Source organism: Tetrao urogallus (genome assembly GCF_951394365.1).
Source record: "Tetrao urogallus genome assembly, chromosome: 4".
Taxonomy (NCBI): Eukaryota; Metazoa; Chordata; class Aves; order Galliformes; family Phasianidae; genus Tetrao; species Tetrao urogallus.
In genome coordinates, this window is record NC_136817.1 from 10,112,250 (window position 1) to 10,138,368 (window position 26,119).

Genomic DNA, 26,119 nt, shown 5'->3' on the forward strand with positions numbered 1-26,119 from the left:
TTCAGTTGCGTATTTATGAGCCACTCAAGAGTTACATGGCTGCTCTCAAGCATGTGGGCAAACTGGAAGCATTCATCTCCCATGTGAACATTACGAATGTACGTAGACGATGGAACTGCATCCAGGCAGACACAACTGTTGCTATTGCTTTTCGTGACCATCTCAGAATGGAGTGTGCAGGAGTGACAGTGCTCTGGAGGCAAGTGCGTGACTGGTCCAAATCCTAGAAGGTCGACTCGGTCCCTCCCTGTGGCCCTCCCCTGTAGTTTAGTCTCAGAGATCTGTTTGTTTTTCAAGACTTCACCTCTTCGCAATCTTGGTCAGTGGAAAGCTCCACATCGGACAGTCCAACCTCCATTGCCATAATCAATGAAATATCTGAATCGCTGCTGACTGCTGGCTCCTGTTCATCTGTGAGAGTAGAAAAGACAGAAAAAGGGCATTATGTTCATATCTTTCAGTCAACATAGTACTATATTTCAAATCCGCAGATAGGTCCGAAGAAACCCAGGCTTCTCAGGCACTGAAGCTGTGCTCAGTTTCCAAACTTTGCTCTTACAGAATCACAGAATGGCCATGGTTGGAAGGGACATCAAGGATCATGAATCTCCAATCCCCCGCCATACGCAGGGCCACCAACCTCTCCATTTAATACCAGACCAGGCTGCCCAGGACCCCATCCAACCTGGCCTTGAACACCTCCAGGGACGGGGCATCCACAACCTCTCTGGGCAGCCTGGTCCAGCACCTCACCACTTTCTCTGTAAAGAATTTCTCCCTAACATCCAAACATTCAGTACATATTTAAAACATTGCCAAAGCATCACAGATTTGACCCCATCAATAGAGAGAAACATGATGACAGGGAGACTGGATGAGTAGCACTTTCTACTCTTCCTCATCCTGTTTAGGCCCATCATTTCCATGACCTTCCTCCCACACACCTGAGTACTTCCTTCCCCTGCCCCTTCCATGATGTGGCACCATCCCACTCACTCCCCCAAACGAAGTGAAATAAGGACAAAATCACAGGCACATGGTGGAATGGCTTGGTCACCAAGAAAACACTCCTAACTGGAAAAAAATCTGTTCAAGGCCTCATTGGGTACTAGAATCTCTGCGACCTCTGCAAGGCTTTTAACAGGGCTCTAGGTGAATTTTTTGAAGGAGCAACACAGGTGTCATTAATTCTGCCATTAAACATGGGACCAAGCTACTTGCCTTCTCTGGTGCCTTTCCTCACATTTTTCCTCACCCTCTGCTTTGATTTGCAGATGCCTTGCAGGTTCCTGATGCAGGCCAAAGAGAGCTACTTTAATCCATGATCCCAGGTACAGTAAGCATCAGATTATTGACTTCACCAAACAGCAAGTCAAACTGCAAGTGTGGGAGGAATAACTTATTTTTCTTTTGATTCTGCAGTGCTTATTCTGCGCGTATTTACTAGCAGCTAAAAAGCCAACAGATTTTGAAGAACTAAAAGCCGATTTTCTTTCAAGAACAACCAGGAGAAGCAAAGTACATTGAATCTCTGGGGAGATTTTCAAAGGCACAAAAATCACCCAGGTGGCGGAGTCTCTCAGAGAAAAATTTGATGGTTCCTATTTTCAAGTGGTTTAATTACAATAATGGTACTTACACTGTAACAATATTATGTATTTAAATGTGTGGCAGTTTTTCCTTTACACATTTTATTTTTCAGACTATAGAACAATAGAAGCAGAACTTGACTGATGCCTAAGTGTCTAAAATTTGAGTATGTAAGAAACAATATGAAAGATTAAGAAGCCAAGAAAACAGTAAGTCCTCACATTTAATTTTTCACTTGAAGCTAAAGGAACACAATTAGCCTCTTCTCAAGAGCTACACGATTTTTAAGTCAGTTTTAGAGAAAAAACATGTACTTACTTGTGCTGTTATTAGACCTCCTGTTCTAGAGAAAAAGCTTCAGCAAGGTCTGCATTATTCAAACTGAAAAATACAGCGTGTTCCTTTATAATTCCCCCCATCTTTCACCCTGGATTATTTTTATACTTTCTTGATTGCAAGATAAACAATTAATACGCACAGCCTCTCTATAACTCTGTATTTTTTCCTGGTAGTAAAATGTCTCACGGCACTGCTTCAGACTATATTTCTAATGGGGACAGAGTGGATGCTTATGAACTGAATGGCATAGCTTGTAGACTTCAGTGGGCTTCAATTACAAGTAACCGTGCAGTGAACTGATGGATCCAAGGGTGCATAAGTGCACAACATACACCTCCATGACCTAAAGCACCATCTGTAGTGGTGACAGCTCCCTGAGCCCGAACGATGTGCTTCCAGATCACTGGATTATTCATCAGTCCCTTGTAACTAATACAGTTCTCCAAAACAATGACAACGGTGGTTTAAATGTAGACCTAGGAGCAAGTTTACATCCGCCTGAAAGAGTTGCCAAGGGCTTAGCCTTGTTGAATAGCTGCTTGGAGCATCTTTGAGAGAAAGGTGACTTTCATCTGAACTAGCTGTGCGAGGAAGAACTGGCTGAATGGAATGACTGAGCCACAGGCAAGTTGAAGGGGTGGTTTGAGTGGCCAAAATCAAGTGTCAGAGAGTCAAATGAGAATCATTTATGGTGCTGAAATGCTATTTCAAGATTTGCTATTTCTTTCAGAGCTGCATAGAAGAAAAAGATCAAGTGCCTTCAAAACAGACAGAACAGAACCAGATCTACACCTCACCTACCAACAGTCTCACCCACGAAGGTACAGAAGCACGTGCTTTTCAAAATGGCAAACATCAATTTTACATTTATATAAACTTCATGTACTTAGAGGAATTCTTGTATCTCGGTCTTTACATACTGTGTTCTCCACAGTTATTTTTTCTTTGGGAATAAAATGCAGGTCAATAGGAGCAATGAACAAAGGATCCTAAACATGCCCATGTGCCAGCATTGCTTCTCCAGTGCTACAAAAGTGCCCAGGATCATAGATGCTCCATTTCCCTTGCTTGCTATCAGTGCAGTTGTTCAAAACGCAAAAGTTGCAGCCTGCTGCTTCAGCAGAATGGGGAGAAAAGCTCAGGCATCACCACTCCTTACTCCTTCCCATTCTGCGGAGTCAGCACTTACATTTCTTTGGAAGATGCAGACAACACAAGGATACTAATTCATCCCTCAGCTTTATGTGCTTCATTCTGTAAACTGGAGTCCTACTGCTGACCACAACATGCACATGACACTATCTCAGGGAGACTGCAGAAGTTACATCAGCTGCTGCTATATTTGGGTGAAGATCTGGCTCTAAGTCTTCAAACCGCCCTGCTGTGACTCTCCCTCATAACACAGGCTTCTCAGACTGGCATGAGGTTCCTTTTGGCCAGCTACACAACAACATGAGCTAGCACAGTCAGGGAGCTTCGTTAAAGGTAAGCAAATCTCAGTGAGACTGCAATTGCCAGGAGCTTTGCCTGCATACTGCATTCTCAGTTTTTAGATCCTGTTTACGATCACAAAGGTTATACAGACACAGCCTCTACAGAACACGCCTGGCTCACTGTTAAAAACTTTTACAGCATTTTTGTAAGCTTTCTACAGTGTGGTGTATGTTTGAGGTGAGGATCTCGGCTTTCCCTTAAATACAATTTGAGAAGAAAAAGGAAATAGTTGAGCTTTTTTACAGCTCTAAATTTTAAACGGATCTCATTTTGAATATACGACTTTTGGATGTTTCAGATCGACAGTCCTGCCTAACAACAAGTACTATAATACTTCCACTGTGTTTTACAGCATTTCATGCCACAGGCAGAAAGCCTTTTGCCTAATGAAGCAAAAAGCACATCCCAATCTGCTTTTCAGCCGGAGTGCGAGCGCCCACAGCCAGCAACTGTAGACCTCACTGCCACATTCCTCTCATGTCAGCGAAACGCAATACACCACAGCACGCCGCCTCTTGCCAGACAGACTTTTTCCACTCACTTACATTCCCTGACACACATCCATTTGAGAGAGGCCCAATAAAACAAACTCTTTCTCTAGTCAGTGTTACTTGAAACTTAACTATGCTAAAGAGGGAGGAATATTACCATGTGAGATGAACTGTCAGACTTTTCACAAAGTTCACAAAATTATATTTGTTTATAGTTGCAACCAAACAAGGATGAAAATAACTAATTACTCTGGTGCTTTCGGACAGTAAGACTGCACACTAATGGTTGTCTACTGCCACTGCTACTCCTAATACCGTGTGTACCTGTACCTGTAGCAGACTAATAAATATTCCAAAAGAAAAAGGACAGACTGTAGGTATCTAAGAATTTCATACTGTTGCAAGAGCCCTGGGAAGGACTTAGGCATTCAACAGTGAGAGAAAAAGTGCATTTACAAAATGCACAGGTAAACACGCACGCATGCGAAATTGATATCTGAGACACAGCTGAACGACCAAGCAAGGAAGAGGAACAAAGCAATGTACCTGTGATGAGTTCTGTACTCAGGGAGGCCTTACTTCTGCCCCACACTCCCTCCAAGAAGGCTGCATCTGGCACTCTACAGTGATATCTCTAGGACAGGGGCTGTGCAGCAGAGCTCTTCTAAAATTGCTTTTGCTTATCCCAGATGCCATGATTCCCCCTAAGCTCACAGGGCTGGAAACACTGCAGAACCTTTTGACTAGGCTAAGAGGCCCACAGTCAATCTGCGTCCAAGAAATCAACAGAAAAAGAACAAAATGGAAAAATGTTATACTGCTGAAGTTCCTGAGCACTGAATGCAGACAATGGACTTCTTTCCTCTTCTAGACCTTCAGGTAGCTACCTCCTTAGGGGAATAAATAGAAGTATTGATTATCAGATGTCAAATGAGACCTGTCACCAAATGTGTAATTAGGGCTTTAAAAGAAGTGTAACTAAAGGCAGCAATCTCCTGTTCTTGTGGATTAAAAACATGGGCTGCAGCAATAAGCCATTCAGCTGGGAGTCAGCCTCCCTTCCCTCATCTATTATCAGTGTTCTGTGAACTAAATCAGCATACTAAGGAACTTAGCTTTGTCCAGAATGCAATTAAACCATCGCATAGAGCTGTGCAGCTGCCAATGTTTTTTTATCATCTTACAGCAGGAATCAGAGAGTAAGAAAAGACTGCTGCGGTGCTACTGACTTGGGTGTAACCTACCTGCCTAGCTTTAAAGCTGAACGTTTAACACAAGCCTTCCTTCCCTTCTGGCCCGGATCTTTCATTCTTGATAGTAGATGCCCAGTTTTGAGGAGAAATGAATAATTATTGATTCCTTCATCTAACAAAATGCTTTGAAGAAAATATCATTTATTATCCAACCTTAGCTGAGAGAAACAGTACATGGGACTATGGTACTCCATCTAAAACCTGGTTCTGACAATGTATACACAGCAAAAAAATGAATTTTATTTCAGTATTCATTTCACATTTTTCACTACTGTGAAATATACCCAGTTTCAGAACTATTATCTTCTGAAGGTAGCACTGAGCCAAAACACAAACTCTTGGGTGATGGTTATGCCTTCAGGTACAAAGATATATCTAAAATTTATGTTGAAACATAAACCTTATTCTAGTCCAGTGCACACTTCTATTTAACAAACATTGCCCCCAGTCAGATGTGACTAGAAACATTTTGTTCTGGAACAAAATAGAAACATGAACACCAGTTGGAGCAATGAGGACTTGAAAAAAATATATATCCAGGGACAATAGAGGCATTGAAATGGGACCTTCACCGGAACAGATTCTGGTCAGTACAAAGCCACAGAGACCTGCCAAGGCAGGCAGCGCTATTCCAATTTTGCTTCCAGTATTACAACCCGAATACACTATCCGTCACATTTGATGTATGACAAGGAGAGAGAAGACATTTCTAGAGCTCTCCATTTTTCTTTGCCCAAGAATGCACGCTGTTATTACAGAGCTTATTGCTCCCCCTCAGAGTAACCCTGCCACAGAATCACATTGCTGCTTATGGTCTCCCAAAAAAGGAGCACAGTCCTACGGACTCAGTACATCAAATAGCAACTACTCCACAACCAATCATATTTTTTTAATTGCTAAGATTCTTAAACACTGATTCTTTAATTTATTCTCAGATTAATCACCCAATATTTTTTATTGGAACATTTTGTAAAATACATGCAAAATTCCTTCCACGTCATCTTGATAAATCATCATACTTTGGAACAGGCCATAACTGCACTAACAACACAACTGACTAAAAAAATGCCTATACAATTTCTAATGCAAAAAAAAGCAATGGGAACCTGTTTGAGCAGAGAGGGCTATTAAAAAAATGTGTTGCTAATGAACTCCTCTACACAGAGGCTAATAAAAGGGATGAAGAAGTCTGGCTGGCTGCAGCTGAGAGCAAAGTACTGGGGAGGTATTTTTATTGATATTCCCCGGCATCACAGTCAGACTTATCTGCACAGCGAGGGGAAAAAGTACTTGAGCACAGTAGGTCCTCTTGGAAGGAAAGGCAAGAGTCTTCTCCACAGATTACTAGCCAGAGCTCTGTGAATGTACTAATGGCAGCACTGCCTCATTCAGAGGATAAAGCAGCAGCATATGGAACACATTGCAAAGAATACCCAAACATCAACACACTAGAAAGAACCAAACGCTGGGACTTGGCAAGATTCATTTAAGAAATAACTCCAAAAATCTTTTTGACTGGATCAACCTCAAAGTGGCTGAGAGACATCCTAGGTGGCTCTGAACTTGATACAGAACACCAGAGTTCTGTGCAAAGAGCAGAGTTTTGCAAAGCCAACTTGTGTTAGCTTCTTATTCAGTGAAAAGGTAATAATCTTTTTCCCTCAATTTTTCTTAGAAGATGTATCTTGGGAGAACACACAGCATCTTTTTATGAGGGATGACCAAAGATGTAGCTCCCCATCTTCAAATATTCTGTAACACAAAGGGTAACATCATTCTGGAGACAAGCTACTGAGATGGAAAGACACGACTGTTCAAGGCATTTGCTAACTCTGCGTGCCCAGGTAAAACATCCTAAACCTTAGTTTTCAGCTGTAGCATTAACCTGCACACTGTATGCTCTGGGCAGGTACAGCAGTAAGTACTTAAAACTTTTGGAAATCATATCCCAGTATTCCAAATCAATAATATAACAAAAAATTTAAGGAAAAAAAAAAAAAGAAAGGACATATTATTAGCAATATTAGTAACACAATCAAATTTCCAAAAGCCTGGATGTAGAACATATTGTACTTCAGCGATAAACTTTGATACCAGTTATCTGAAAAGACATCTTGTCAAAGTTTCAGCAAGATCAATAAACTCATTTTCATAAACAGTAGGGAAAATGGAAAATACCACCATAAAACACATGGAACAGATAAGTAAGCGCATCTGCAGAAAGCTGAAAAAGGGAAAGAACATATACCAGATGTTATTGCATTGAGACCTGGAGACTTGATTCACTGGAAAAGCAAACTGATTTTTGTTCATTTTACACACACACACAGAAGGACATACTCTATGGGATTTTGTCCATCAGTTGGAAGATAAGTCCCTGAAATTCGCAGCATGTGATATAATCGTTTTAGGAGTCGGATGTTTGTCTTCTGCCTGTAAGAGGCTGGCTGACATTCTGGGAACTTTTCATCAGCTGCCTTAGCAGGAGCCGCCAGCCCTCTTCCTGATACAATGAACATGCTTCTGCCAAGTATGACACAAAAAAACCCCTACAATTTTTGCTTTTAATATGCTTTTCTCATTCTCCATACTCCTACGGGTCATGTTCCTGCCCTGGGACCAGCAAGGAAACTCCTTCTGTGGCTTAGTTACTGCATTATCATGTTCTCCCCTCCCTATGACTAGTCTCCTCTTGCTTCTTGGAAACTCAGTAAAAATACAAATCAGAAAAACTATCTGAACAGTTGACACAGTCATTACACCAGGGTGTCTGCACAGACCACTGTTCCCTTATATCAGCTAGGCCCCACAAAAAACACTGTTTCCTTTATATCCAGACTCTTAACCTTTTGCAAGGCCCCCTCAAAGCCCTCCCGCTGTCTGGAAGGAGACAGCAGCACCGGGAAGCCACTGCCCATGCAAAAATACAGCTCTGGCTGTGCCTCTGCTCAGGACTGCATGTTCTGGTGCCCACAGCAAGTTTCAGGAGTAAACGTGAATGCATTTCATTCAATGTACAGACTGCTGAAGCTGATTATTATTTGGAAGACATGAAATTATTCATGCAGTTGTTTCACAATCAGAAAATGAGATCTCTCATAAAAAGAGAAAAGCTTCAGAAGTACAGAAAAATGGAAATGCAACAACATGACAGTTTTGATTTTTAAGGACCTTTGGTAAAATTATTAATATTAAAGATTTTTATTTCTGAAAGATTTTAGCTACATTTGGTAACATCCTGCCATTTTCTACACTGCTCTAAAAGTTCAAAGAAAAATTAAATTACATTTTCCACTTAACATCAAACAAAAAGTCTAATTCAAACCTTCACCAAATTAACTTACAAGACACCTCTTAGGCCCGGACTGAACCAAACTCACTAGCACCGTGCAGTCCAGAGTAGCATTAGAACACACGTGCAGGTGTCTTTGATTGTTTTTATTACTCTGAAATTTCTGCACACAGACCTGCTTTCTGACTCAGCTCAAGCAGAGACTGGTGTAGCAGCAGCATGACAGAGCCAAGTGACGAGGTCCAGCTCCCTGCCTTAGCTTGCCCTCCTGTCATCTAGCCCTGTCATTCCTCTGGTTGGCCAGGAAGTTAATTTACAGAGATACATGAAAACTAATTTCAAAAAAACGTTTGCGAGATTAGCAACTGAATAGGCTGGCTCAGTCATGGGGCTAATAATGCAGCCAACCTCAGGGGAGAACTCACCCTCATAAAAAGTTTCTACTCACTCTCATAAAAATTCCCTTGCCTGCTTTCCTGTAGACCCCCTTCAACTACTGGAAGGCTGCTACAAGGTCCCCCCGGAGCCTTTTCTTCTCCAGGCTGAAGGTCACCAGCTCTCTCAGCCTGTCCCTGTAGGGGAGGTGCTCCAGCCCTCTGATCACCTTTGTGGCCCTCCATTGGACCCACTCCAACAGTTCAGTGTCCTTCCTGTGTTGGGAGCCTGAGCGTAGTACTCTAGGTAGTGACTCACAAGATCAGAGCAGAGGGGCAGAATTACCTCCCTCAACCTGCTGGCCATGCTTCTCTTGTTGCAACACAGGATACACTTGGCCTTCTGGGCTATGAGTGCACGCTGCTAGCTCATGTCGAATCTTTCATCCACCAGCAGTCCCAAATCCTTCTCTTCGGGGCTGCTCCCAAGCTATTCTCTGCCCAACCTGTACCTGTGCTTGGAATTGCTTCAACCCAGGTACAGGACTTAGCACTGCTGAACTTGAGGTTGGCATGGGCTTACCTCTCAAGCCTGTCCAGGTCCCTCTAGATGGCATTCCTTCCTTCTAGCATGTCAACTGCATCACTCAGTTTGGTGTCATCTGCAAACTTATGGAGGGTACAATTGATCCCACTGTCCATGTTGCCTACAAAGATGTTAAATAACACCAATCCCTGAGGAACACAACTTATCACCGATTTCCACTCAGACACTGAGCTGTTGACCACCACTCTCTGAGTGCAACCATCCAATTCCTTATCCAGCAAGAGGTCCATCCATAAAATCCTCTTTTCTCCAATTTGGTGAACAGGATGCCATGCAGGACAGCATCAAACACTTTGCACAAGTCCAGGTAGATGACATCTGATGCTCTTCCTCTGATGCACTGACACTGTAACTCTATCATAAAAGGCCACCAAGTTTGTCAGACATGACTTACCCTTGGTGGAGCCACGTTGGTTACCACCAACCACCTCATCTTTATTTTCCATGTGCCTTCAGGAGGATCTGCTCCATGATCTTGCGAGGTACAGAAGTGAGACTGACTAGCTTGTAGTTCCCTGAATCTTCCTTTTTTTTTTTTTACCTGCTTGAAAATGGGGATCATGCTTCCCCTTTTCCAATCACTTGGAACTTCACTAGACTGCCAAGACCTTTCAAAAATGATGAAGAAGCATGCAGAAGAAGAGGAAGGAAGGAAAGGCACTCCCTGCATTCAACATCTATCCCTGCTGCACCATGACATTAAATCTCTGAGCCACCAAGTGTGACACAGAGGCTGCTTTTGTTTTCTTGGCAGCTGCTAAATGACCAGGGCTCCTTGGTGATGTTACAAAACAAACAGCATTAAGTGACAAAGTTAAAAATAATTATGCATGGTCACGGTAATGGTGCGTAAGGAATACTGCAAAGATTTTTCCAGTAGCCAAGGTGAGAAGTATGTAACGCCAGCATGTGTTACAAGCTTTATGGCCTAGTGGCAGCCTGTCATAACAAAGAGACTTTTACATACAAGAAGTATAATCACACAGTTGAAGTGGGTGTATCGCTTTCCATGGGCTATCCCGGTGACTGCTATTGTGACTGACCTTTTTATTTGTATTTTAAAAATCCCTGTCAGCAGTGTGCTTTGCTTCTTGCAAGCGTGAAAGGAGAAGGAAATTACAGGCTGACTCAGACGCACAATGCACTGGATTCAATGAACAAGCATCTAATGGTAAGAGAAACTTCAGTTCTGCTCTGTTCTTAGGGAACAGAAGGAAGAAACATCTTTTCACAGAGTGATCTAGAGACATAGTCGCCGAATTCCTCACTGCAGTCACACCATGGATGTACCCTGGTAACCCTGAGCATGACACAGTGTTAAAGCAGAAGGCTAGTGGTTTGCAAAACTTTTTCTTGGTGTATTGTGGCTTCTCCTTGGGAACCCCCTTAGCAGAAGTAGCTGCACAAAACTGTCTTCCTTGTTGGTCCTTCTTGACCTCAGCTGTGCCTGTGGCTGGGGCTGACTGTGGCTCATAATGGCCTGCTGGACCAAGGCCTGGGGGACACCGCACTGTGATCTGTGCCAAATGGCCCCGACATGGCAGGATCCTGCACAGGCACCTGGAGCCATGGCCAGCCTAGGAACGCCACCTCTGACACTCAGGGGAACAAGAGAAGTATGTCTCAATGCCTGGAAGAGGCACTCATCAAAGGAGCCACAAGGCAGGGACAACACAGGATCAGCAGAGCCTGGCTAGATCAGTTTATTGCAGCATTTATTCAAGGCTGTCACAAGCTTCTTACTCCTACTTCAGTTCATGTAAAAGGTGGCAACTAGCCAGTGAAAATCTGCATGGGGGCAATTAATCCCGAGAACTTGGTGTGAAACGTAGGCTGCTGTGACAAACAAAAAAACCCCCATTTTTGCTTAATCACTATGAACTGCTTCCTCAACTACAAGCAGTCACACAACTGTAAGAGAAAACAACAGCTTGCTTTAAAGCAAACTCCTGCTAATTCCTGAATGAGGGGGTTGGATGAGCTCACACCAGCCTGGCTGTTTGCTCGTCATAGCAGCGTGTGCACGATTTCAATTCTGCCTCTTTAAACAGCATGAACCACAAAAGCTCTCAAAAAACCCTAGGTCACTAGCAACCCAACACACTGACGAATCACAGACTGAACACTCTCAAGAGCAGTTACAACAAACAAATCTGTGCAAAGGCATCACAAAAATGGCATATATTAGAGGATTTAATGAGAAAACAAGCACAAGTAGACGGCTGACAAGCACAACAGTGATGGAATTACTCAAGTAAAGCACATGCACATCTTCTTTCCTCCTATCTCCCGCATGGTCCCACCTTCCTTTCCAACAGTGGGCTCCACCTGGGATCCCTGAACATTTCCAGAGGGTCAATTCTTCAGCCCAGTGCTTCAATTTTGTGTGCTTGTCACTAGACATTTCTATCCCACCTTGTACACTGGTGGTGATGATCCTTTGCTGAAATTTCATTCCCTTAACACAGGGATGCATTCCCATTAACTATGGAAAGAATGCACACAGTAATGTAATTAAAAGAGAAAATAAAAAACACACTCATAGAGATTATATCATTCTTACTGCCCTCACAAACAAAACAACTTTTAAAAGATGAACTTCTACCTTCAGCAGAAAGCAGCCTTCCTTTCTTCACGATGCAAGAGAATAACACGTTTGAGAACAGGTCTGGCTCTGCTGTAGCAACAGCTCCAGTGCCTAAAGCATGGCACAGCTGTGGGACTGCTATTCCTGCCAAGTCTGGGCAGATCAGGATGGCATTCAGTGGTCATCCACAGAAGGCTCAGCAGGCTCTGTGCTACCCAAGGGCTGCCCACAAACAGCAGGCACGCACAGAGGCTGTAACAATGTATGTCACACTTCCCCTGCTGCTGCCTCATCCTCTGACGCCTTGCAACAAACCAGCATGCCGCCTTCCACCAGCCCCACCTTCACTTGCAGGATTTGATGCTATTCTCCCAACATATGCTCATGCCCCAGTAGAGCTGTTAGATAAATGCCCCCAAAACACTCAGAGATATCCAGCCAAAGCATGCTGCTTAGGCTAAAGATCACTTCTCATGAGTCTATAAAAATAGAGAATACATCACAGAAACAGCACAAATAGCCAATGAAAACAAGTTTCTGAACTTTACAGGATGGCCCTATCTGATTTGAATTGGACAGCTTAATTACATATTTCTTTATAGGCCATTGTTTATCTACTTACTGTAGTTCATAACACAAATATTGATTTAAGAGCAATTCAGCTGTGGAAGAAATCTCTTGGAAAAAACAGCAGCACAGAATCATGGAGCCTCAATTGTAGAGCATCTCTCTGACTCTGTAAGCAGTCTACCATTTCACAGTCTCCTTCTCACAAGCTTTTTGCAGCCTTCATACACTTCTGAGGCCTCTAGGAGTACTTAAAAACTCTGCAAGAAAGCCTTCATGAATATTCAATATCACAAAACCTCTATATAAGGAAATTTACTCTGAGAACAGTCTAAATTTCATTTCTAGTGCACTGTGTTCACATGCATTCTTGATAGGTACATAAGTCCTGTCCTCACTCATGCACACACAGAGAGCACAGCCCTGCCCTTCACTGAACAGTGAACACTGAAGATGACTCACTACCAACTGCTGGAGCTACCACAAATGTCTCCTTTAAAGTAAGTAAAGCAAAAAGAGTGAAGCATTTCAGATGTTTCATCTTTTATGGAGTCTCAGAGACAACATTGTTTTAAAACAGTAATAGCAACAAAAGGCAGTGCAGAATTCATGCTTCAAAACAGCAATTTATAATTTTTATTTATTTATTTTTTAAACACGTGGAGTATTTATTTTACTTAAAAAGGAAGCTTCGGGAGATGTGGTCTGGAGGGGACATCCTGGGTAGTAGAACATACTCTGCTATTATAGGGCTGCACAATATAATCCCTTTCAGAGTTGCTAGAAATTAGTATAACTCACTGTACAAGCTCCCCAGTCACTTTGTTCATCTCTTTGTCAGCGCAGAACCACAGGCAGGTATCAGTTAAAAGCTATAATGCTGATGTTTCAAAAGAACACTTCATACAACAGCAACCCACAGAGATTAATTATTTTTTTTATTATTATTTTTTTTTTTTAACATCCTACAATAACAGATGAGTTCAGCTGCTAAAACCTCTCTCTTAAACCTCACAAACCCATCAAACCTTGCTACACATTTTACATTCTGGTGTAATTGTAGTTTTTGAACAGAAATCATTCCACCTCTGATCTTTCCTGCAGCCTACTCAGTGGTTTGCTATTGTTAAGATTTTCTGCCTACAGTTGTGGCCATCTCTGCTCTGACTGAACACTGCATGTGATCCTGGCCACAGATGGAATCCTCCTTATGAAAATCTAAGTACAGAACAATAATTGAGAGAAGCATTCATAAAGGAAAAAAGTCAACAGTTTCTTTGAAAATGCTGCAGCATTTGAACAGGTTTTTTTCCTATTAAAAAATAAATCTTTCATCTGTCAGGCCAGGTCTGCTATGTTTGAATCTTGTATGATGATATATCTATAAAGATGGCTTATTTTAAGAAGTCGGCATTTACATAAACAAAGTCAAAGATTTCTATTTAATTGAATCGATCTCCTCCCTCCCTTCTACTTGTCTCCCTTACCTTTCCAAAATGAACCTCTATAAACAAGAATATGGCACAAGCTTAACTCGATCTGTCTTCCTGAGATGCGTTGCCAACTATTTTGTCTCATCGCCCTGAAGCAAGGATGCCAGCATATTTTTGCTCTTTATTTAACTAGCATCTCTTGCTTTCCCAGCTCTCAGTTAACACGAATAACAAAGCTAGCTCCACTTAGCTGCTTAAAAAATGCAAGATGTGACACACAAAGCCCAGAGAGAGGCAACCATGACAATCAACAGCAAGACTACCACAACTTTGTCACCTAAAGGCCACAAGAGTCAGACATGTCGGTCAGAGCACTCAGGTTACCTTCCCATTGGCCAACTGCACTCAAAGGCATTGGGCTGGCTGGTAGGAAACCTAGCAGGAACATCAGTAAGAAGCCAGTCTTAGTTTACATAAACCTAGGGCCAATTTTGTGTTTCCCTTTAAATAAGCTTACAGTTACAGCCTAGTTTCAAGTGAGCAGCTTCTGTCATCAGAAAAACCCCTCCAAGCTATTGTCTCACCATAGATTTTTGCTGACATGCTCATGAGAAAATGAAAAAGGCCAAGATAGAGATACCAGTTTCAGGAGTTTCTTCTTGATAATGGAAGGGTAAGGCCATCTGATGTTTGGCAAATTGCAGCTGGAATTTTACAGGAAAATATGGTCATTAGGTCATTACGACACCATCATCAAGACCACTCTAACACTCAGCAAATACAACTTCATACTGGAACAGAGTAAATTTTAAATACTGTCCTCTGCATTAAAAGATTGTTTATTTCAATCTCACTGGTGAATGCATACTTCTATTCCACCTTCTTTTGAATTGCAGGTATTTATGCTCTTCGGAGAGGCAGAAGAGATGAGTACTGGTAGGTACTTGGGAAAGATAAAATATCAATGCCTGGAAGCCAACCACAAAACCTCAGAAAAATGAAAATACCTTTGCGTCAACTCTTCATTATTACTCCTGGAAACTTTATTGCAAAGTCTGAGTCAACATTTCATGACATTAAGTTCACTTTTAACCCTTCTGCCCTTGCTTTTCCATTCAAAGTCTTCTATGTCGACACTTCTCATTGAGAATGATGGTTCCCAAAAAATATTTAGGCCTTGTGAGATTTTTTGGTTTTATTTGAATACTTAAGTTGAAATACCGTTACATTACTTAGGAGGGCTTTTAGAAGGTGAATGTAAATTTATGTTTTCTGTTATATTTTCTGTTTTTAAAAGTAAAGTTGACTTGCTTGTTTCAATCATAACAGAGAAAGGAAAAAAGAATTACTGCAAATAAATGAAATTGTTTCCACCCTGTAGAATACACAGCCATTACAGCATTTTAACAAAGCGCTTTTGAGTGTGAACAACCAGAAATAAACTCTTTTTATCACAGCTTTTCTTCAAAATTATTTCCTTTATGGGATATCTTCGGGCTGCAGGCTGCTCAGCACCTGGGAGTGTACATTCCATCTCCCACAGCAGGTTGCAGAGACATTTTTCTAAAAACTTCTACGCTGAGACTACTTTGGCCTTGCAGACAAAAAGCTGTTCATGCATAGAAAGACCATTTACTGGTGCCATCATCATTTCAACAGCAATTATAAAGTAATAAAGTTCAGTAACGTCTCATCTTTAATATCCCCCTCACAAAGCAAAACCTGAAGCAAGGGTAGTCATATGTACAGGACATCATACTTGGAGGCTGTCTAGACAGTGGCAAACATAGCAGAAATTCACCACAGAGATTTCCAGGTGAGTTGTTTTGCATGTTAATTTGTGTGTTACCATAAGGTTTAATTATTGCCAGAACAGAGCATATGTTCTTGCCTGCTCCTCAAGTGCCTCAGAAATGAGTTAAACAGGAAAAGAACAGTCAAAAGTATTGGCACTTGTAAAAGATAGTCATAATAAACAGGATGAGCTGCAAGGATATTCCATCATAGCATTCCCTGGCCACTTTGGGAGCCCATTAATGCAGCCCTGATGTCATTGTGCACCACACTGAGTACATCCTGAATATGCTCCTCAGGATACTGCCCTTGGCACTTGTTCACAGACTAGCCTAGAGGAATAAGGAGAAAATACCAACGACTGAAAAAAGCACATCAGTAGAACTCTTGCCTGGCTTACTTCTTCATTTGAGTCAGCTTCCAACTTCTTAAGACACTGGGAGCACTGAAGAAAACGTACACTCCATCAGGAAGCAATGCAACCAGAACAAGAGAACATGCAAGTAGAATCAGTGATGACCACAGCAAATACTGCACTCCTTTCTATGAGCACCTCCAGTAGCTCAGCCTCAAGTTTTCACCCTCCCAAAGGGACCTCTCTGTCTGCCTACCTGCTGCTTAGTCTGATTTCTTAACTCTCACTTTCAGATGCTGATTCAAGCTCGTTCATCCCATATCCTATTTGTCTTTGATCCTGAAATGGTCAGAAAAAGATTGAGAGTATCTGCAGCACACTGCATCTTAAACAGCACTTCCTGATGATTTCAGTGGAGGCTTTTGTGTAAAAACTAACGAGAATAAAAACTCCACAGACATTAGAGATGTGAGACTGAATCCTAAACAATCAAGCAGACTGCATGCACGATGCTGAACCAATCTTAAAGAGAACATTTAGTATTAAGTGATCTGGTCTCTGACTACAGCTCAGATTTGCATTTCACTCTACACCGTTTGCTTTACAAACACTGTCATTCAATGCTTTATCTAGCTATATGTTTGAGATGGTGAAGTATAAATAAAGATATAAGCTATGTTGAGCCTGATCCCAGCCCTCAGATCCCCTTTTCCCCTGTTCAGTCAGATCCCCTTTTTCCTGCACAGCCAGAGCAACTGGAAGTGATATTTCTGGAGACAATTCCACATGCCATCATAGCTTTTACAATGGCAGTTTTCATTTCTGAGTTTCATCACAACATGATAAATCTCTGATGTCTTTCATGTTCAGCAGCCTGTATACAATTGAAACATCATGCTTACTTTGCCTATTTGTTTATTCTGATTTCTGGACAAAACAGATAGCTGCACAGGGTCTCGCTGTACTTCTGAGATAGCACGCTTGCTTTTGGCAATAGTGTTGAGAAAACTGGCTTATATGGCCCACTTTACTCTTGCTCTCCAAATTTCTTTCTTGCTGTTTACTGGCACAACTACTGCATCAAGGAACTGATCCAGATGGAAAAAAAAAAAAAAACCCAAAAAAATCAGCTGGCTTTGGGATTGGGCTCACAAGGTAGCTGCTTAACAGAAGGACAACATGGAGGCAGGAATACGTAATCTGTGACAGAGAGGCAAGGTGGTAACTGCCACAGCATTGGCACAAAGAGACAGACATACTGAAGGAGAGTATTTTCTCCCCAGCCTCCTCAACCTTGGCTGCAGGGATGCCACAGAACTGTTATTGCAACAGTTTAAAAACATGTTACCCCAGCATTTCACAGACCTGATGAGATGTTGATTTTTCTTACAATTATATTTGAACTGTTAGTAAAGACTGTCAGGCTCTTTCAGAATCGAAGTCTGGGCCAGGTCCTTCCTCTGCCACTTGCCCTTGGTTTCTGCAGGAGGGAAGCACAAGCCTGAGTTGCACAGATGGGGGCACAACTGTATGTACCTACCCTGCACCTTGATCTGATTGTGCCACAGGGACAGCTTCGTGTGCCCGTGGGGAAGAAGAGCAATATGGGAACCAAGAGTTTCATTTCAGCTCTACACAGAATGCCAATGTACCTAACAGATGTGAAATCAAACAAACAAACAAAAAAAATCCACCAGACTTAAAATTTGTTCCTTGTTTCATAGCATTCTTTGAACTCTTTCTGCTGTTTGCTCTACTGAAAGGCTTTGCACTTCACATCTCAACATATGGAAAAGCAGTTTTGTAACTGGAAAACTTCACTATTCACGCACATAGCCTGGCATGAGTTTCTGAGGTATTTGTAACAATCCAGGGCATGTTTTTAGTGCCAGTTAAGCCTAACTTGGTGACCCTTTCAAACCACCACTGGCCTTCCAAAGCACCAAAGCTATGTTGGCAGTGGTATGAGTCTCAAAACATATCTAGGACCTCAGCTCACTGGAATTTTCAGTCCATGGTAACTATTTAGCGCAACATCCGCACAAGCTTTTAATAGAGCCACCAGGACTTATGTCATACTCCAGGCACACGGGGCCCAATCTGCTCAGCCTTTAACTAGGTCCCATCAGTATTCTGTCTCAAGGACTGTGGTAAGCGCTAATGCAAGTGTTAATAACTTTCGGTATTAACTAGTGGCTAGGGAATTTTTCCACCTTTTCCTCCCCCCTTACATCTGCTTAAAAAAACCTCTAATAATAGCAACGAAGAACAGTCAAGTGGTTACAAGACAACAGCAGATCAGATTCTTACCATGCGCTTTCATCCTCTTCCAAAGACTGATTATTCTTCAGAAAGACATTTTAGATATACACAGATCAAAATAATTACTTCAGAAGTTATATTAATAGATTTAATGAAGAGCTATCAAAGAGACTTGAAGGTGTCCTAACAGTCATGATGAGCTTTATGCTGTCAGGGTTTCATGGAAGGAACAAAAAGGGAGGTAGAAAAGGAACTACTGCTATTCCCTAGACCGCACACACAGCCATACAGCCTGCCAAACTCAGTGGACTTCGCAGGCAACAGGCTACTGTTGGGGAGAAATTGTGCTTTTTCTATTGAATTCCCCCCGTGTTTGCAGTAGAGCTATCTATGAATATTCCTCCAACTGCAGAGACAGTGTAGGTGTGATTTCTGAGGTCATTCATAGTATGATAGAACATGACACTGAAGAGAACATAACAGCTTCTCTAAATTAAAAAAAAAATACCAACATACAGCAAAAACTAAGGCAGTGCATATTATCTACTACAGTACTTAGCAAATGACCATGGATACTATAAAAGATGAAAAAAAAAAAGAATATTTAGTTTTCCTCCTTCAAGTGTCAGATGCTGCTTTCTCATCGCCTTCAGTGCCCCTGCACTACACACCCTGCTGAAGAGTCTATCCCTATATTTCTTGTAGACCCTCTTCAGCTACTGGAAGGCCGCTGTAAGCTCTCCCCAGAGCTTTCTCTTTACCAGGCTAAACAAACCCAGCTCTCTAAGCCTGTCCTCAAAGGAGAGGTGTTCCAGCCTTCTGATGATTTTTGCAGCTCTCCACTGGACTTGTGCTATTAGGTCAAAACAGAAAACTCAGTGGAGATGAGGTTTTATGCATTTCACACACTTTTTCTGTCCTCCTCCTTTCCCACCCCATTCCAGTTTTAAATTTTTTCCATCCCCCCATTTTCAGCAACTGATAACAGAAATTCCACATTTCAAGATGTTATCCCAAGATCCTGCACAAAATCCCAGCAAAAAGAGCAAAGAGACTAAAGACTAAATACTAAGACTAAACACTGAACAGTATTTGGTCTGTAGACATTTCTAAAAAACTTGTTGAAGGCTTGGATGTTGGTAGAAGCCATCTGACAAAATTGCTGGTCCGTATTGTAGTGTTCAGTGCTACTACGCAGGAGTTTAACAAGGGACTTGCTACGGACAGGCCTCCAGATGAAGACCAACCAGATGTTCATAGCACACCTTGTTGCCAAAATTCCTTTGGAAGACATTATCCATTCTAGAACGCTGGGGAGAAAAAAAGGAGGGAAAGAAATGTCTGCTGAGCACACACAGAGAAATGAAAAGGAAAGCACTGGCTGAGTTCCAAAAATAAAAAACTAGCCTCAGTGAAGAAGGTGGGAGCTTTGCCACCAGATTTCAATGGAGACAATTTCACCCAATGTGAACAGTACTCTGGAAATATCCCCCCTCCAGACACACAGTGGGAGCTCTTCTGGCTCTGAATGCTCACTGGAAACACAGAAAGGAAAATTAAACCCAAACCAAGAAAACAATACCAGAATTATTAATCAACACGCCAAAGGGATGCAATGACAATTAAGCAAAAAGTACTGCAGAAATGAATGGAAACTAGGCAGCAAGTCCATTACCTCCTGGACTACTGAGTTCTGCCAGGAAAACAAAAGGATGCAAGAATGGGTGCTTATGCTGCTGGGCACAAGGGTGTCACATCAAGACTGCACTGGAAGCAGTCTACAGAGATTCAGCAACAAGAGGAAGAAAAACTTCTTGCACAAATTCAGCCTTGCAGTGCGTTCCCATCACCAGTGCTATATAAAGAGGCCATAATCTAGAAACTTCAGCAAAGATTCCTAGGAGCAATCAGTGTCAGCACTTAGAAATTCCCAGGCTGGACAGGTCACAGAAAGGGCACATGCAGCGAGCTCAGAAGTTGTGTAACTCTGAGGATTCTGGAAATGAGAAATATAATGCCTGAATACAATAAACTGACACAACATTTACAAAGCCCCAACTATATGACAGCTGTGACCCAGTTATTTAGCCTAAAGTTGCCCTCTGATTTAGTTAGCATTTGCTCTCACACCACAACTATATAGCAGTCCAAAATGTTCCCTTTTGTCTGCCTGTTATGTTAGGCTCTACCTTTTAGAGTGCCTGAGCACCAACAAAGCCTCATATGCAAGTCAGAGGGACAAATTCCCATCACTGCTGGAATCAGCTACTAGCTTCCAGCTGAAGACCTCTTCTTTACTGGGAGATCCACTACAAAAAGAGACCAAATGGCTGTTTCTGGGAAATCTGCAGATTGCACTGCTTGCGATGTGGCAATGACAGCACTTAAACTTGCTCACCTACAACTGACTAGTATGCAAGTACTGTACTCCATGACATGAGAAATCCAGATGAAAATTCCTAGCTACATATTAAAGATAGTTGAGTAAGCTCCATGGTTTGCTGCCAGCTGTGTGCCTGGACACAGTACTGGCTTTCCTGCAAGTTCCTTGCCCATGGACTCTGCTATTAGCCCTTAGGATTGCTTAGTGATAAATGACTACTGTCCAGTGACATCAAAGCTTATGGGAAAAAGGGAGGACATGAAGGCAAAATTAAGCGTCTCCGCATTCCTATTTTGTTCCTCTGGCTCAAAGCAAGTTATTCAATCAATTATTTAGCTGGCAACTTGGAAAACTAAGAACAAATGTGTTTGCACTGACACTATCCTTCTACAGACTCTGGAAACAAACCAGAAGGAAGAAGAGAGTGGCTGGAGCATTACTGAGCTCTTGTGCTCCCTGGCTGCCTCCACACTGGAACCACTGATGGCAAACCAGCAGAACTGCTTCTCAGTGTGTCAAGATCCTGGGATGAAAAGCATGAATCGCCCCCTGTGCTGGGTTTTACACCAGACTGCTGTTTTTTCTCAGTGTGGGCCATGCAGCCATTGGTTTGGTCCCTTCTTTCCTACATCAGTACTGGGCCTTTTAAAGAACAGTGGGAAAAGGGTATTACCTGCTAGGGGAGCTGCTGCTACAGGAACATACCAGGGGTACAGCTGAAACCAGAGTGAAGCCCAGTCTTTGGTAGTATTGAGATACTGTGATGTAAACCCCTCCTTCATAGTTTAAATCAGCCTAAAATGTTTTTAAAAACAATTACTGGAAGGAGCAAAATAACACCTCATTTTGAACAGCCCTTGCCAGCATCCAAAAAGGCTTAAGAAAATCACAGCTGTGTCAATGACCTTGCTGGATCCCGATTTTTGACTGCAAAAGGACCAAAACTGAAACAAGTACCTAACCAACAGGGAGAAAAATTAAAAACCCATTTTTGGGTCACTTATAGCTAAGGTCACAAGTGTTTCACTGCCATCACACTGGTTGTGATATGAGTCCCTTCATGTCTCTTCTATCGTTCACACATCATACTATTGCTTGACTCAAGCCCAGACTAATAGGTAAAAACACTTTTTTTTTCCCCAGGACCCATGCTAGCTCCATACACAAACCTGTATTTTCATATTCTTCTGACTCCCTTCAAGTTTATCTAATGATTTTTTACAATATTCTTGTAAATAGAATCATAGAATACTAATACAAGAACTGGTACCAAACAGATATATTGATTTGCTATTTTACCTAATAGTAAGAATTTGAGTCTACTACAATGCTCAACCAAAGCTGCTGACAAACGTTCTTCTCAAACTGTCAGAAGACTTTCAACAAGGAACATCATTTTTAGGAACAAAGTGCAGACATTTGGAGAGTTAGCAGCTGAAATGGCAGCCCTCGAACAAGTGAAAACTAACCACTGAAAATATTCAAATTTCTCCTTTTTATTAAGAATTGGCAATGTTATTTCACTATGCTCAAATTTTCAAGTGCAGGAACTCTGACCATCAAACATTATAAAATGAGAAAACCAAAAGTGAATAAAGAAGCCGATGAGCTCCATTTGACATAAGAAGATGAAAAGAAAGACAAAAATCAGAACTCAACTTCCTTTTTTTGTAGACCAGGGGCACACAGAGTTTGCACACAGGCAAACACTACACACAGTGCTTGCAGTGCAGCAGAACGACACGATATCTTTAACTACTTACCTCGTGGAGTTCCTCTGGGCTTAACCTAAGGCCACTGCTCCACTATAAAAGCCCTCAAAGGCCACTTTTCCCCCATTAAATATTGGTCTGCAATTCAAGTTTCTAACCATTTCTCCCCGTGCAAATTCTGCCACAAAGAGGAACTTACTGCTTGTTGTGAAGTTACCCTCCCCAGCCTGGGGAAAGGAGTCTACGTCTTGGATTACTTGTAGTACTCCCACAGTCCGCACCGGGGGATCCAGGGCTACAGAGCTCTCGTTCACTGTAATATCGCTGGCTCCTGTTATCTGGTTGGTTGGTGGTCCTCCTATGGAGGCTTCCAAGTCTGGAGGTATATCGTCCATACAATCTGCGTTGGGCTAATGGGAAGAGAAAGAAGAAAATCGAGCTTTTACTTTATAAAAACATTTAATACACCTGCTCTTACTTTTTCACTTTTTCTTAGGCTCGCTGCTCCTACTGCCACTTTCATGATTCCCATGGAAGTGCTTACAAATAAGTACTGAAAATGGCAACATATGATGAATGAACATGCACAGTTTGCAAGCTTGATACAATCTGTTGCAAGAGAGACCCAAAGCACGCATTAAAAATATCCACTGCCAAACTCCCAATCATGGTCCCTAAATACCATTATTTGTACTGAGAGGTTTTTGGGAACTTGTAAATTGAAAAAGTAGTGCACTTATTGATATGGTCTCTCAACACAGGCAGACTGCTGAGTCAGATTATAAATGTAAACAGACAGTAGCTGAAGGGAGATGATCACTGTTTCCCTAAATATACATTTTATAGAGCAGATATCGGAGCTTCCAGGAATAGGAATTCATGGGAATTGCCTGTGGGCAAATTTACATGTGAGGTGCAAAAAATAGAAGCCAAAGCTACTGATAAGACACCTATTTTAAAATCACAAGATTGTCCCCTTTGCTAATGCTACATTTTCCACATAAATAGAATGATGAGAAAACAAACAAACAATATTGGAAAACTGAAAACTCAGTCCAGATTCTTCCTCTGTTTGTGATTCAAACACCAGGGATGGAATCCAGACCTGCGTAATTTCTTCTCTTTTGCAGTTTTATATGAACATGACTATTCATACAGAATGAGCCAAGCTCTTCAAGCCAGGTGTTTAAATTTTCACTGAGCTAACAAGGAAGCAATGCATTGTGCAGCTTTTGCACTGCATCCTTGGCATGAGAGTACCTATTCAGGAAGAACACTGAGATTTCAAGTGAGCACCAAAAGGCAGGAAGAATTGTTTGTCCAGTAAGAAGATTACATCCAAGCTGAGGACTTAAAGCACTAAGACTAATTTCTACCCTTTATTTCTTTATGCCAACCCAATCAAAATCAGATGCTTCCATTCATATATATCAGCAACTACTATGGAGTTCTCCATTTACAATGGTGAAAAACACAGAGGGAAAGAGCCTTTTGAAACACATTCTTGAGCCACAAGCCCACTCAGGAAGATTTAGTTCTCCCCAAGGCACGGAGAAAACATTTCGGCACAACTATTTGAAGAACTGGGTTTGAAGTTCTGATATACTGCAAAAACAAACAAACGAAAGAATTCAGAACTGAAGGTACTGTATGTTAGGGTACAAAACCTTAACATTGACAGAGGAGCATTGCAAGGTTGAGCTACCAGTTAAGTAGATACCTTGCTCAGTTAGGAAATGTGTAAACTTAAGTTGCTCCCATTTATGTTGCTTGCCCAGGAATCAGACATATAATCTGGATTAGTAATTTAGGCTTACCGTAACCTGAATGACCTGAAGGTAATTTTGCCATGTGATTTCTTCCCCTCGATGGTAAGTAGTATCAACTGCCCACTCTACCTTCCTACTGATTACCACTAAACACAGAGGGGGTTTAAACCGCTAGACTGGAAATTCTGTATTTGGAGGGCTCAAGTCAGAGGAGATGAACTCTGCTCTGTGAACTTGATTTTCTGCTATGCTCAGGTATCTCACATGCTAAGGCACGTGTGTCCAAACTTTTGGCTTGCCTGGGACGCTTTGAGGAAAGAGAAACTGTCTTGGGCAGCATATACATAGATCAGCCTGAAAGTAATGCCTCCTATTTATTTCCATGGAAAGGACAACAGATACAAAGAACACAAGAACACTAATAGAGGATATCCTCAGCCACATAACACCTTTTCAACACAGCCACTACCATTAGCTATGCATTGCTGCCAGAGATGAACAATAGACTGCATGCCACGCTCACCAAAATCTGCACCAGCAGAGGTACTGCCACTGCTGAAACGCACCACCCACCACCTCACTGTGCTCACATCCATTGTTTGGTCTCCAGAAACATTCAGCAAGTATCAATGAATGTCAATGGGTGCCGTTTTTTCCACAAGGAGGAATTAACACACGTTTGCTTCATACCCACTTCCATGTCAGATGCCATTTAGGCAGAGGGCCCCTCTGCTGCCAGCTATTGCACGGCAACAACACAGAATGGGATGTTGATGGATGTGGGGCAGGGTGCAGCCACGGGTTGGACGTGCCTGCATGAAGGCATTTCTGAAAATCTCACTATCTGCCTGCCTCCAACATCAGGCATCAAGAAACTAAGCAACATATACAGCAAAAGCATAAACAGAGGCTTAGCTTTAAGCACAAGAGTAATCCCTTTGAACGCAGAAGGTTACCATATGCTGGATTGTTTTTTGTTTTTATTTTTCAGAACCAGGAACTTAGCATGTTTTCTCCCCTCCCATACATTCCCTCTGACTGTTGGCCCCCTCAAGACTATTTTTCACAAATGCTCCTGATGAAAAAGACAGGAATTTTACATAACCCCCAGATGACTGATATCCACAAGCTGAAATTTGGGATAAAAATTAGAATTGCCATAGTCAGGCTCCAGCCTAATCCACAGGCAGGGAGAGCTCCTTGCAGCTGGGGATAAAGGCATGTTCGGATATACCTAGCTTTAATGGAACCCACGGAAGCTGTACTTTCCTAAGTGAAATACCAGTTATTTATCTGAAACGTTCATTAGATCTATCACTCTTAGCTGTTGAAACAAACGTCTTCAGAATTTCATTTTTAAATGAGATTTGGCTTTGAGGGCAACGTACCTTAAAGAAAAAAGACCTGTTTTATTTCTCTACTGCAACAAAAATGATTTCTAGCTTTTTTCAAGGGATTGGTTGTCTATCCTTTGCTCTGATTCCAGCTATTCCTAGAATGGGGTTTTATCGCCAACTTTTAAACCTTTAAAAACAGGGGATTATAATTGAAAGCCAAACCAAACATTAAAGAATCTAAAATAACACTTCTCAATATAATTAATCCCTTTACTCCCAAATGATTCTGGTTGGAAAAAAACACCCCCGATTAAGCGGCATACTGTAAAATCAATGGTACAAAATACTGACAGAAAAAAACATATTCTGGGTTTTGCTGTTAGAGTGACCCAGATACATTTTCTAAGTTCAATTATATTGGTTTCACTCATTACCTGCTTGTAAGTGCTTTGAGGGCACAATTCCACTACAGTCAAGGGA

The 26,119-nt window shown here is 41.9% G+C and overlaps 1 protein-coding gene across 1 annotated transcript in view; it reads right to left on the reverse strand.

The window, feature by feature from the left end:
• Nucleotides 1-292: 292 nt before the first annotated feature.
• The window catches only part of RNF150 (ring finger protein 150), a gene marked incomplete at both ends in the record, with an annotated part of 112,557 nt that continues 86,730 nt past the window's right edge, over nucleotides 293-26,119 (reverse strand). Inside the window, 2 exons of the mRNA XM_079535137.1 lie at nucleotides 293-411; nucleotides 22,733-22,943. Coding sequence (XP_079391263.1) covers nucleotides 293-411; nucleotides 22,733-22,943 — 330 coding nt within the window. The remainder of the gene's footprint in view (nucleotides 412-22,732; nucleotides 22,944-26,119) is intronic.